The sequence below is a fragment of the Mirounga angustirostris genome, unplaced genomic scaffold (genome assembly GCF_029215605.1).
Source record: "Mirounga angustirostris isolate CCGP_5_RB_7025 unplaced genomic scaffold, mMirAng1.0.hap1 SCAF_5, whole genome shotgun sequence".
Classification (NCBI taxonomy): Eukaryota; Metazoa; Chordata; class Mammalia; order Carnivora; family Phocidae; genus Mirounga; species Mirounga angustirostris.
Window position 1 is genome coordinate 16060446 of NW_026991713.1, and position 12146 is coordinate 16072591.

General features: G+C 50.9%; 1 protein-coding gene and 1 pseudogene across 1 annotated transcript in view; one reads left to right on the forward strand and one right to left on the reverse strand.

The window, feature by feature from the left end:
- Nucleotides 1-765: 765 nt before the first annotated feature.
- On the reverse strand, nt 766-4067 carry LOC123837197 (histone deacetylase complex subunit SAP18-like; annotated as a pseudogene).
- A 3712-nt stretch (nt 4068-7779) lies between these two features.
- The window catches only part of NUAK1 (NUAK family kinase 1), a 72099-nt gene continuing 67732 nt past the window's right edge, over nt 7780-12146 (forward strand). Inside the window, exon 1 of the mRNA XM_045872685.3 lies at nt 7780-8334. Within this exon, the coding sequence (XP_045728641.2) occupies nt 8065-8334 (270 nt within the window). The 5' untranslated portion in view covers nt 7780-8064. The remainder of the gene's footprint in view (nt 8335-12146) is intronic.

Genomic DNA, 12146 nt, shown 5'->3' on the forward strand with positions numbered 1-12146 from the left:
GTGCCTACCTACTAGGTGCTAGGCATTGTTCTGGGTGTTGAATATATAGCAAGGAACAAGACAAACAAGAGTTCTAACCCTCATGGAGCTGACACGCAGGTGATAACATCCAGGACAAGGAGGAAAGAGAACAAACTGAGGTCAGGGACCTCTAGCGACTTGGGCACGTCACATAGCTGGTGAGCGCTAAGATCAGGACTCTAATCCGGGTCTTTTTGATGCCAAGGCCAATGCTCTTGTTACCCTGTGATGCTTTCCCCAGCCAGCGGCAGGCTAAGAGTTTGGACTTTGACCTCAAGGCCACAGAGGTCAGCAGAATCTCAGGAGAGGGAGACACAAGAGTCAGATAGATATGTGTTTTAGGAATGACCCACGGTGAGCACAAGGAGGAAGGCACTGAGGAAATTGAGGTGTTGTATGTAGTTCTTGTAGGCGAGAACTTTCCAGAGCCCCTTAGCCTTTTTCAGAGCCCTGTGCCCCCATCACTTCCCTCCCTCCCCAAGTCCATTTGTAATACAATGGCTGGGGGGGAGACTTTTCAAATCTGAGTCTGAGGATGTCACTGTTTTTTTTTTTTCTTTGATTGCACACATGTATTTAACAATACAATTTTACAAAGGATGCTAAGAGCACTTTTCTTCGTATTTTATAGAAGGACCAGAAACATGGACTTTCTATTAATATCCATACTGTAACACAGACAAATCTAATTCCTAGATAGACGCATTACAATTTGTTTAGACTTTGAAGGCTTAATGGAAATGATGAGAGGAAGAAAAAGAATTTATTTTACATAACTGAATGAAAAATAATTCAAGAAATAGTAAATAAAATGTAATATGGTCTCATGCACCCTGAAGGAGGTGGTGCCCGATTTGGAGGTGTGATTGCTATGTCCAGATAGTCTCCTATTTGGAACTTCTGCCACCTTCAGTCCCCTTCCTCCCAGACATGGTGCTGCCAATCTCCTTTACTCGATAGCCAGGCCTTTTAGGATCTGTAAAAACAATTGCAAAATTGAAGTGTGTGCCCTTCTTTCTAGCTTCTCGGTAGACTTCTTCTACTAAACTAGTCAACTCTTTCAAAGTTGCATCCATCCAAGTGTAGATCTGCAGCTCGCTGGATGGTACGTGTCCGCGGGAAAACTCGTCCATTCAGTGGTGGCGGCTGTTATTGGTGGTGAAAACACGCAGCAGCAGCGGGCACATTTTCTCCCGATCAATCGGTTTCTCTGGCTCCTTCTTAATTTCCTCCTGGGTAACGCGCTACCCCACTGCTGTCTTCCTCCTACAGCCTGCGAGACACTCGCTCTGAGGATGTCACTGTTTTAATCAGAATCGACCAACTGGGGCGCCTGGGTGGCTCAGTTGGTTAAGCGACTGCCTTCGGCTCAGGTCATGATCCTGGAGTCTTGGGATCGAGTCCCGCATCGGGCTCCCTGCTCAGCGGGGGGTCTGCTTCTCCCTCTGACCCTCTTCCCTCTTGTGCTGTCTCTCATTCTCTCTCTCAAATAAATAAATAAAATCTTAAAAAAAAAAAAAAAAGAATCGACCAATGGCTTCCTGCCTGCCTCAGTATAAAACCCAGAGCTCTTTCATCATTCCACAGAGCCGACAGGATCTGGTCTTCTGGTAACTCTCTGGCTTCAACCATACTACTCTCCCCTATTTCACTCCACTTGCTGTTTCATGAACATGCCAAGCATATTCCTGCCTCAGGGTCTTTGCACTTATGAGTCTCTATGCTGGGGAGGCTTTTCCCCCAGATGTGCATATTATCCCTCAGATATCCAGGCTGTACACACACTCGCTTCCTTAGGGCCTTTGCTCACACATCACCTTGTCAGAAAGTCTTCTCCTTACCACTCTCAATGTGTTCTGCCTCTTTAACTTGATCTATTCCCACCAGCCCTTACCATTACCTGACAGGTAATAGATTTATTTGTCCGTGGCTCACTGTTTATCTGTAAACCTGATGAAGGCGGGGACTTTGTTTTTGTTCACTTCTGTATCCCCAGTACCTAGAATTGTGATGGGCCCATGGTAAGCACTTAGCTAATATGGTTGAGTGCATTCACCCATCCAGGGAGCAACATGAGGAAATGAGCTCTTTACATCCCCCACCACCACCTGGAACCCCCCCCCCCCCATTTAACCTCCACACTCTTCCATTGTAGCCAATTAGAGTTATTCTCTCACATGACCCCAGTGTGTCCCTGCATGGGACATGTTTACTCTCGATTTTCTGGCAGTCACCCTTTCCAGGGGTGGGAAGGTGTTGTTTCCCGCTCTGGAGTCCTGCCAGTGCTTCTCCTGCGGATGGGGAATTGATCACATTTCGGTTTCTTTTCTCCATAAAAGAACCTTCCAATGCCTCCCCACTGTTTTATTCCCTCAGGGAGAAGCTATCTTATTTTTTCAGTATGATGTTTAGGACAGAGAAAACAAAGCAAATGGAACTGCTGGAAGTCATCTGCTTGCCCATGCGGGAAAAGAAGGGAGAAGAAGACACGTGCAAGGAGTGTGAAACTGCCATCTCCAAAAGGAATCAGGAATTGTCAGCCCCAAGGGTCATCAGACGGCATCTCGCCTGGTGATGTCATTCCACAGAGAGGTGAAGGCACCTGCCCTGGGTGGCATCCCCTGGGGACAGCAGAGGCTAGAAACCCTGTCTTGTCTTGTTGGTTGTCCCCATACTATGGTGGATGCCCAGACTGATGCTCTTCCTTCCCAGCGGGGTCCTCTGCCCTCTCAGTCACCAAATAGATGAGACATATTGCAAATGAAGGCTCAGTTTGGATTATTTTGGTTGAACTCTTGTAAGAGCAACTGATTCTGTTCATGATTCTGTGCCTGGCTTTCCCTTGTACCCTTGCATGCACAAAATAGAATGTAATGTAGAATAGGGAAGGTGGCAAATCATAATAACAGCTGACATTTATGGGGTGTCACCACTACCTCGTGCTGACCTTAGTGCTTTTTATTGCATAAACTCAATCAATCCTTAACAAAAGCCCTTTGAGTGGGGCATTATTAATGTCCCCATCTGCAAGGTGAGACAACAGAGAAACAAAGACCGAGTCACCCAAGATCGCACACCTTGAATGTGGTAGAGCCAGGATTTGAACTGAGCTGGTTTTGATTCTGGAAACTAGGCTCCTAACCACCCTTCTAACTGTTTCTCTAGCTGCTCAGCTGGGGAAGAAACACAGCTTTCTGTTTTGATCTCTGATACATGTAATCCAGGAAAAACTAAAAGAAAAATTCTGGCCCGAAATAATTTGCTTTCTCCTTAAGTCAGCAAGTAGACAGAAAACATACACATGGCATTTTTGGTTCTAACTCTTCAGATGGTTGTGATCATCTTCCATTTTGCTTTTCCTACGTAAATACAGACTTAGTGTAAGCTGTATGTATTAGGGCAGTATTAGCTGTTGTAACAAATAAACCCTCTAATTTCAGGGACTTCATAGAAGGTTATTTCTCACTCATGGACCAGTCCAATGTCCTGCCCCGAGGGTGGCTTTATTCCTCAATGAGATTCAGGGACACGAGCTTCTTTTATCTAGTGACTCCACCATCCTCTGGTGCCTTGGAGTCCTCGGTTTCCTGCTAGGCAATTTTTAAACACCCCGGCCTAGGAAGAAGTGAACATCATTTGGCTCATATTTCATTGGAGAGAACTAGTCACGTGGCCAGGCTTGGAGGCAAGGGAGGCTGGGAGATACATCCCCAGCTGAGCAACTGTCTGTCAGCTCCCCTGTGGAAAGACAAACATGACTATTTGGTGGTTAGCTAGCAGTCTTCTGCCACAGTGAAGAATATGTACCTTCTCAGGTGGTTCTTCAGTGTAAGATGTCTAGCAAACAATATACTTATGTTAGAAATGACACAATCTGGGGCGTCTCGGTGACTCAGTCAGTTAAGCGTCTCTTAGTTTCGTTCTGCTCAGGTCATGATCTCAGGGTCATGGGACTGAGCCCCGAATTGGGCTCTGTGCTGGGTGTGGAGCCTGCTTAAGATTCTCTCTTGCTCTCCCTCTGCCCCTCCCCCACCACTCACACGCATGCGTGCACGCTCTCTCTCTCTTAAAGAAAAGTCACGATCTTAGGTAGCTTTCCAAAACCTCATCTAGAAAAATGGAAAATGATTGCCAACCAAAGCACAGGCATTCATTGATATGAACTGGAATGTCGGGCAGCTTAAAATAGGGGTTGGAGCAAAACCTGAGTCAGAGACTTGGGTTCCAATTCTGACTCGGCCAATTACTTCCCGGTCATAGGCACCTTAACCTCTTTGAGCTCCCTGTTCTTAACAGCCAAATGGGGCTCATAACGTCCACCTTACGGTTTTATGATGGTGATTAGAGGCAATACATATAAAGGTCCTGGCAGACAGTAGATGGTGGATAAAGGACACTGGTATTACTATGTTTTCTGAACAAATATTTCTCAAGAAAGCAAGCATACTTTCTTTTAAATTGCTTTGAAAATAGAAAAGTGTAATAAAGAACAAGTAATGAGCCTTATGTAAATATGAGCTGTAGGGCAGTGTGGATGTCATGTTTCTAACTTCAGATGTTAGTACCTCTGTCCCGTAATGAGAATGAAGCCAGAAATCAGAGTCTAATCAAGTAAGTAATATGATTAAATGGCTTATAATTGCCTCAATGCCAGTAGGAGTCATGCAAGATAAAGAATAAGTATAATAAAAACAAGTATGATATTAATAGCCATGATTTATTGAGTGCATATATTATATCCCTTAATCCTCACAAGAGCCCTCATGCCTATTATTGTTAGCACCCCTAATACCACCTGCCATTTTGAAGATGAGAGAAGGGGGGCATAGAGAGGGAAAAGAATTGTCCAAGATGGTCAATTACTAGTGGCAGAATAGGGATTTGAACTCAGGCAGTCTGACACCAGATCGCAAGCTCTTAATCAAGCAGCCTGGGATCTTGTCGGAGGAAATGCTTTATCTATGTGAAAACACTTGAGCATAATGCATGATAATATTGTGCTTAAGTGTGGTTCCAATTATAAATGCTATAGGAATTCAGTCTGGAGAGGAACTTCCAGTGCTTGAGTAGGACTGTGTGCCAGGCATTGTACTGGGTGTTTCCATCCTTCCCATTTAAGGAGATGTGGCATGGCAAGTGTAGAAGAGGAAGAGCATGAGGTTTGGAACTGCACAGGTAGGGTTTAAACCCTGGCCTTGCTATTTATGACTTGTGCGATTTCAGGCAAACTACTTAATTTTTCTGAGATGGTGTCCTTAATTGAAAATAGGGACTATCACAGCCACCTTACAGCAGAGGGTTTATTGTTATCATATAGTATCAGATACTATCATAAAATAGTATCAGAATAATATCAGAATAGTATCAGAATGCTATTCATTCAACAAATACCGATTAAGTCCCAAGCATTTAGGAGCAACACTGTTAGCCAGAATAAGCAACATTACGCTGTTGTAACAAACAACCCCCAGATCTCACTGGTTTAACACAACACAAGTCTAAAATCTGCTCACACTACTTTTCTAATGCATGCTAGCTAGGCTTGCTCAGTCATCTTTACAGAGCCCTGCGCTGGCTGGGGGAGGCTCTGTTGCTGCACTTCCATGGTTGACAACATAAGATTGCCAAGATTGAACTTTTGGGATTGCCCATTGGCCCTTAGAAGTTTCTCCCTGAAAGCAATGCATATCCCTTCTGCTCTCATTCCATTGGCCTAAGTGAGTCATATAGGGTAGTGGATTCCTACCACATCCCTTGGGAGGGAAAGAACAAGGAAATATTTGGTGAATAGTTTCAATTCCCACTACAGACACAGTCTTTTCACCTGTAAAACAGATCTGCTATTCCCTATTTTAAGGAGAAGTAACAGGCGCTGAGAGGTTAAGTCATTTGACCAAGGTCACACAGCCTATCCACCGGGGAGCCAGAATCAACCCACACTTTGCCCACCCCGACTCTTCAATTTATATGCACAATGTCTACAGACTTTATAAACAAAACAAAACAAAAAAGAATTCACTTTCAGGATGGGGGCAGGGAGGCCCTACAATTGTGGACAGCATAGGAATTGAATAGACATGGCCTTTGTCTTCTCCAAGAGCACACTGGTTATGCAATAACCAGTGTGCTCTTGGAGAAGGCAGGAAGGGGCAGAGAGAGGTTTATGTCAGCATCCGGAGGAGAGAAGTTAGGACAGATAAGGACAAGAGTGTGGCAGAGGCACAGAAATGGGGGATATGATGATGGCAGCATTTTAGGCCATTTCTCTAGCAGCAGGGAGGGGGCTGACGGGCAGGACAAGCTGTTGCAGGAGTCCAGGATAAGGTGATAAGGGGGAGACAAGAGTGAAGACAGCAGGAATGCAGAAGGGATGGACCTGAGAGCTGCAGAGGAAGGTCGAGAGGGGCGCCCTGGTGAAAAAGTAAAGACCAACCAGGCACCAGACATTCTTCATACCTCACTCTTCCTATCCCAGTCTACTGTACCATTACAAAAAAAAAATTCCCTAAGGCCTCTTTTTCTCTTGCCTTGAAGCTCCCGAGGAGAAGGAGTTTGTGTGGTGGTGGTGGGGGGCGGGGGGGCGCTGCTTCACCGCTGTCGGACGCCCTTCCTGCCTGACCCTCAACTTGTGGGGTACGGGCGCCCTTACCAACTCCGGGATCCGGGCCTTTCAGTTCGAGGAAAACTCCCAAGGCCCAAGGGGGCCAAGAGGCCTGCAAGTCGCCTCTTGCTCAGAAGGCTCCGGGCCCTGCTCCCTCTGAGGTCCCCGGTTCGCCCACCTCCGAAGGCAGCCGTCGCCGGACAGGGTGGGCGCCCCACGTCTTCCACGCCCCCAACTGTTCTCCCTTCCCTGGCGGCCAGAGTCCTGGCTGGTGTCGGAGGGCCGGCAGTCCGGCGGCGGACCCCAGGTTCAGCCTCTGGGCCTCTCTTCCTCCCCGCCTCCGCCTTTCCTCGGCGGGGGCGCGGGGCCGGGGTCGAGGCGCCCCTCTTGGGGTCCTCCGCGGAGCGCAGCCGCCCCAGCCGGAGAAGGGGGCCTCGGAGGCGGGGTGCCAGCCCCGGCTGGGCGGGAGGGGTGCGCACTGCGGCGGAGGGGCCGTGACTCACCGCCTGTAACCCAACACCCGCCCTGCTCCCCTCCCCCAGCCTCTCCCCCGTCTCCGGCCTGGCGGCCGCGGCGACACCCAAAACAAAATGAAGGGGTGCCCAGGCCCGTGGCGCCCCCGGCCGGATCGCGAGCGGGTCCCGGCGGCCTCCGGCTCGGAGCGCTCCTGCTTCTCCCGCCCCGGGGCTCGGCGAGCCGCCGCCGCCGCCGCCCGGGCGCCAGCAGGCGGGGAGGCCGAGCGGCCGGAGCAGGAGACGGCGGCGACGGCGGGCCCGCGGTAGCTGCGGCGGGCGAGCCCGGGGGGGGGCGCCCCGGCCTGGAAGCCTCCGGTCCGGGTCGCGGCCGAGCGAGGACAAAGCCCCCCCCCACCCCCCGGCCGCCGCTGCGGCCTACCCCGCGCGGCACAAAGGGCGAGTCGCGACACGCTCCCATCCCCCTCCCCGCTCGGGTGGCCCCGGGCCCCGGGTGGCGGCGGGGAGGTGGGGAAGCCCCGGCCACGCCGCCCCTCGCTCCCCTCCCCCGGGGGCCGGCCGAGCTCGGCGCCCCCGCCCCCGCCCCCGCCCCGTCTGTGCGTCCTCCCGGGGAGGGGTCGGGGGGCGCGGCGCCCCACATAACACTCCCCCGCCTGCGCGCGGAGCCTCCCCTCTCCCCTCCCTCCTGCAAACACCGCCGCCTCCCCTGCCACCGCCGCCACCTCGCCCGACGCTCCGCAGCTCGCCGCGGCCGGGGGGCGGTGCGCGGACCGTGCGCGCCGGGGGCGCCAGATGTGCAGTCCGCGCCGCCGCCAGTGACCGAGCCGCAGCCCGAGCGGGATCGGGCCGCCTCCCCAATGCTGCGGGGGCGACCTTGAGCGCGCCCCGGCTTCCTCGGCGGGGACCCCGACACCGCGAACGCTGTGCCCAGTCCTGCCCTCTCCAGCCCGGCTCGCCCTGCGTTCCGACATGGAGGGGGCCGCTGCTCCCGCGGCCGGGGACGGCCCCGACTTGCGGCCGGGGGCTCCGGGCTCTCCCCCGGAGGTGGTGGCGGGGGCCACCGCAGCCCCCGCCGCGGCGGCGGCGGCGGCGGCGGCCCCGGAGCCCAGGAAGCCGCACGGGGTGAAGCGGCATCACCACAAGCACAACTTGAAGCATCGCTACGAGCTGCAGGAGACCCTGGGCAAAGGCACCTATGGCAAAGTCAAGAGGGCCACCGAGAGGTTTTCGGGTCGAGTGGTGAGTGGGGGAACCCCTCCCCCCCCGGGGCGAGGGCCAGACGGGGCTGCGGACCGAGGGCGCGCCGGCCGGGGGGCTGGGGCTCTGAGACTCTCTTGTCCGAGAGGGGCTTCCCGGGAACCCCCAGACAGACTCCTCACTCTCTCCCCAGCTCCCCGGGACTCAGGCGTGTCTCTCCCTCGAAACACTTGTTACATCCTGTCTGCGCATATTTTGGGGGTTTTTCTCCCAGCAGCCAAGTAGTGTTTATGATTTGCAAACACTTTGCAAACGTTGGGACCGTGGAGGTCTCCCTCGCGGGCACGCATTCAGACCAAGCCCTGGAATGCTTTATTGCTCTAACTCCGAACAGACCCACATCCTCAGCAGGGAGCTGGTCCCCGGAGTCCCGTGTCCTGTACGTGAAGGCGACCCCCACCCTCCCACTCCTACTCCCCATCACCCCGGTGCTGCTGTAGTTGCAAGGGAGGGTGGATTCCTGCCTGTTTTTTAGGAGAGAAGGTTAGGGCGCAAAAATAAAGACTACTGCATGCCTGAGGGTTGTGACAGTTCACCTCTGCTTCGGGGAGGACTGAAATGCCCAGGGCATGGGTAGCCACACAGATGCTGAATTGCAGCGACCCCACTGCCTTTCAGGTCCTGGTCGCAGGGCTGCTGAATTGCTTTAGGGGACTGGGCCAGCTGCCCCACTCTTTGTGACAGCTGAAACCCTGCCAGGGTCCCAGCCCCATTTGGAAGCGGTTGGAGTACCTTGGGGTCTCTGCGTGTCCCCAACTTGGCTTGTTGTCCTTTTCCTTTCTGGGGAACAGGCCCTTGAAATCCACACTGCTTGTGGCCAGAGGGTTGGGTTCAAAGTGACTGACTGTTGCAGAAAGATTTTGTGTGGTGTGTGGCAGAAAATTAACATGGTTCTTTGATTTGAAGCATATCAGATGTATTTTAATCAATTTAGGGCCAAAGTCAGGAACTAATTATGGTATGCCTCGTGTGCACTTTTGGGGTATTTCGGGGCCCAGGGTTGCTTATAAACTTAACGAATGACCACAGGGTAAAAGCAAAATGAACTGTTGAATGAAGTGGTAGGTAGGTTGATGTTGGTAATTTTCTTTTCAATCTGTACAGGGACCGTTCTATGGAGAAAATGGGGCCCCAATCAGAAGGTTTAGCCCCGAATTCTCAAATATTTGGATACCTGGATAACTCCCTCATCCTAAGCTTCACTGTTTGGGTTGATCCAACCGTATTCTATAGCTTAAAAAAGAAGTCGTTCATAGATTAATTGGAAATTTGAGACATTGTACATTGTATTTTTAAAGTGGTCTCCGATAAACAAATCTGATAGCCAGCAAGTAGTTAAGAATTCACTCTGGGCAGGTGCCATTTTTTTGTAGGTTGAGCATTTTAAAGAGGAGATGGTTGTAGAGATGTCCTTTGAGGAACAGACTTTCAGGTCTGCGGAAGAAGAGGCTGAGAAACGTGCACTTCATTCATGCTTTTCTTCTGAGGTGATATTCCCCAGGCTGGATGTTGAAAAAGCAAGAACTAAGCCTAGCTCCTTGCTCGTGTTGTCTTAATAGCTGTTGAAGAATCGCGCTGGGAAGTTGGAAAGCGTAATAATGAAAAACAGACGCGGTCGGAGCTGCAGGTTGAGGATGTGAGCTTGAGAGGGGTTGAGTGGCAAGGGTGTGTCTGGGATCTGCCAGGGGACACAGAAGCCTGAATGCTGGGGAGCTGCCGCCAACTGTTTGAAAGAATGAAATCTTGTCTATGGCAGACACCTTTCTGAGTTTCACTGGGGCTTCCTGTCAGGCATTCGTCTCGCTGTCTGATCCACAGACGAGGTTAGAGTGAAAGGGATTGCATCAGTAGACGGGAGCCTGCCTTTCTCTTTTGGTGGGTGTCTTTCCCTTTATTTGCAGAAACTCTGAACATTCCGTCGGGATTTAGTCGAACGACCACGAGGGGGCGCCCTGAGAACGGGAGAGGCTCCTTTCTCCGCCAGCAGACTCCAGTCCTGCTCTGTTATTGTCCAGCCCTGGTCGTTGCCCATTGTGCTATTAATTTCAGCCAAATCTCTTGTTTTACTAAAAAATTATGTAAAGATTTTTAAATCTGGTAGCAGATCCAGGCTCAGAAGCTGGCAATCCTCAAACTGCTTTCTATTCCATAGATAAGCTGAGAACCTTAGCAGAATCATCTGGTGAAAGGCTTGCATTAACCAGATGGGAAAACTGAGGTTTGGTGATGGGAAGCCCTCCTTGGCCTTGAGTCCTCCCCCTGCTGAGCACAGTGCTCACAGATGGTGTAAGAACTTAAGTGAGAAACAGGAATTGTCAGGTGGAAAATTCCCTGTGCCTGGCTGAACAGAAAATAAAACAAACACCCAAAAAAATTGGTCAGCAAGTTGTTCTCGCCTGTACAGCACTTGGTGACTCAGAATCTGTCAAGAGCAGAAAGACATTATCATCTGAAGTATGAACTTGGGAGTTTTCTTCTGGTTCTAAGGATGCAGTGAATAGCTATCACTTGCTTTCAGGGTGCGGTGGAGGAGAATCGAGAGAGCGCTCTCTCAGGTCTGACTTTTCGGGCTTTGGGTAGAATTCCGAAGTGACGTTTTCATGGCATTTGTCTTTTTCATTGCCATGTCTTTTATGGCACCTCTCAAGAGGAGGAGGGGTTTTAAGCCGCTTTGCCAGCGCTGGTGGCTGGCGTCCCAGGCATGAGATGCTGTGGGATCAGCACTCCCGTTGAAAGCAGCTCAGAGGCAGAGAAGTGTTTAAAAATGAAAATGTTGTGGCTTTTAATTGTACATCTGGAAGGGCCTTCTGAATCAAACAGAGCACCACGCAGCATCATCTTCTGTGTTCTGTGAAAGCCACTTCCGAAGAGAGTTGCAGGATCAGGAGCTTGGAGTGGCCCTCGGCCTGGCCTAGTCCAGGCACACTCCTCTCTGAATTCCCAAATGTGGTTTGTGGCCACTGCCGGAGGGTGTCCATGACACAAGGACTCCAAGTGGCTTGTTCCAGAGATTAACACACCCCACAAGGAAGCACTCTTGCAGAAGGGCTAAGAGCCCTGGCGGACATTCAAATCCCAACTTTTCACTAGCTTCGTGAGCTGGTGCACGCTCTGTAACTTTTTGAAACCTCAGCTCCCTCATCTGTAAAATGGGCTACCGATAGTACCAGTTTCGTGGACTTGTGTAATAATTAAATAAAATAATCGATGGAAAGCCTCAAGAGGCGAAATTAGCTGGTTTAGTTCCTTCTTTTAGCAGAATTTTTTTTCTCACCTCACGTAGACTTTCCCTTAGATTTTTAAGACCATCAGAGAGACATGGTGCATTGGAAAATCAGCATGCTATCACTCAGAGAATGGTAGGGGAAAGAACCCACTTTTTAGGTGAATTAAGGAATGCGAGGTTCGCAGAAAAGTGCACCCATAAGAAGCCAAGACCATCAGCCAGATTCTGACAGGATCTGCGTGCATTTCTAAAGCCTTGAATTTGGGCTTTGTTTCTTGCACAACTTCTGTTTTGATACAGTTTTGGGCAGGGCCGTTGTTGAGTGGAGCCCCTGTGGCATAACATGGCATGCATTTTCTTTGAGCCAAACTGCCCGGACCTTCAGGCTGTGCAAACTATTGCCAAAAAACCCAAACCCCAAAACAAACAACATCTTGAGGAGCAGTGTCATGTGATCACCTCCCCGCCAAGGGCCAAGTTCAACTTTCCCTCTGCACCAGGTTATCTCTTGTGAGCAGGATGCTGTGTGGTATGAGCAGGAGGTGAGGTCTCTGGGCGGGTCTGGCAT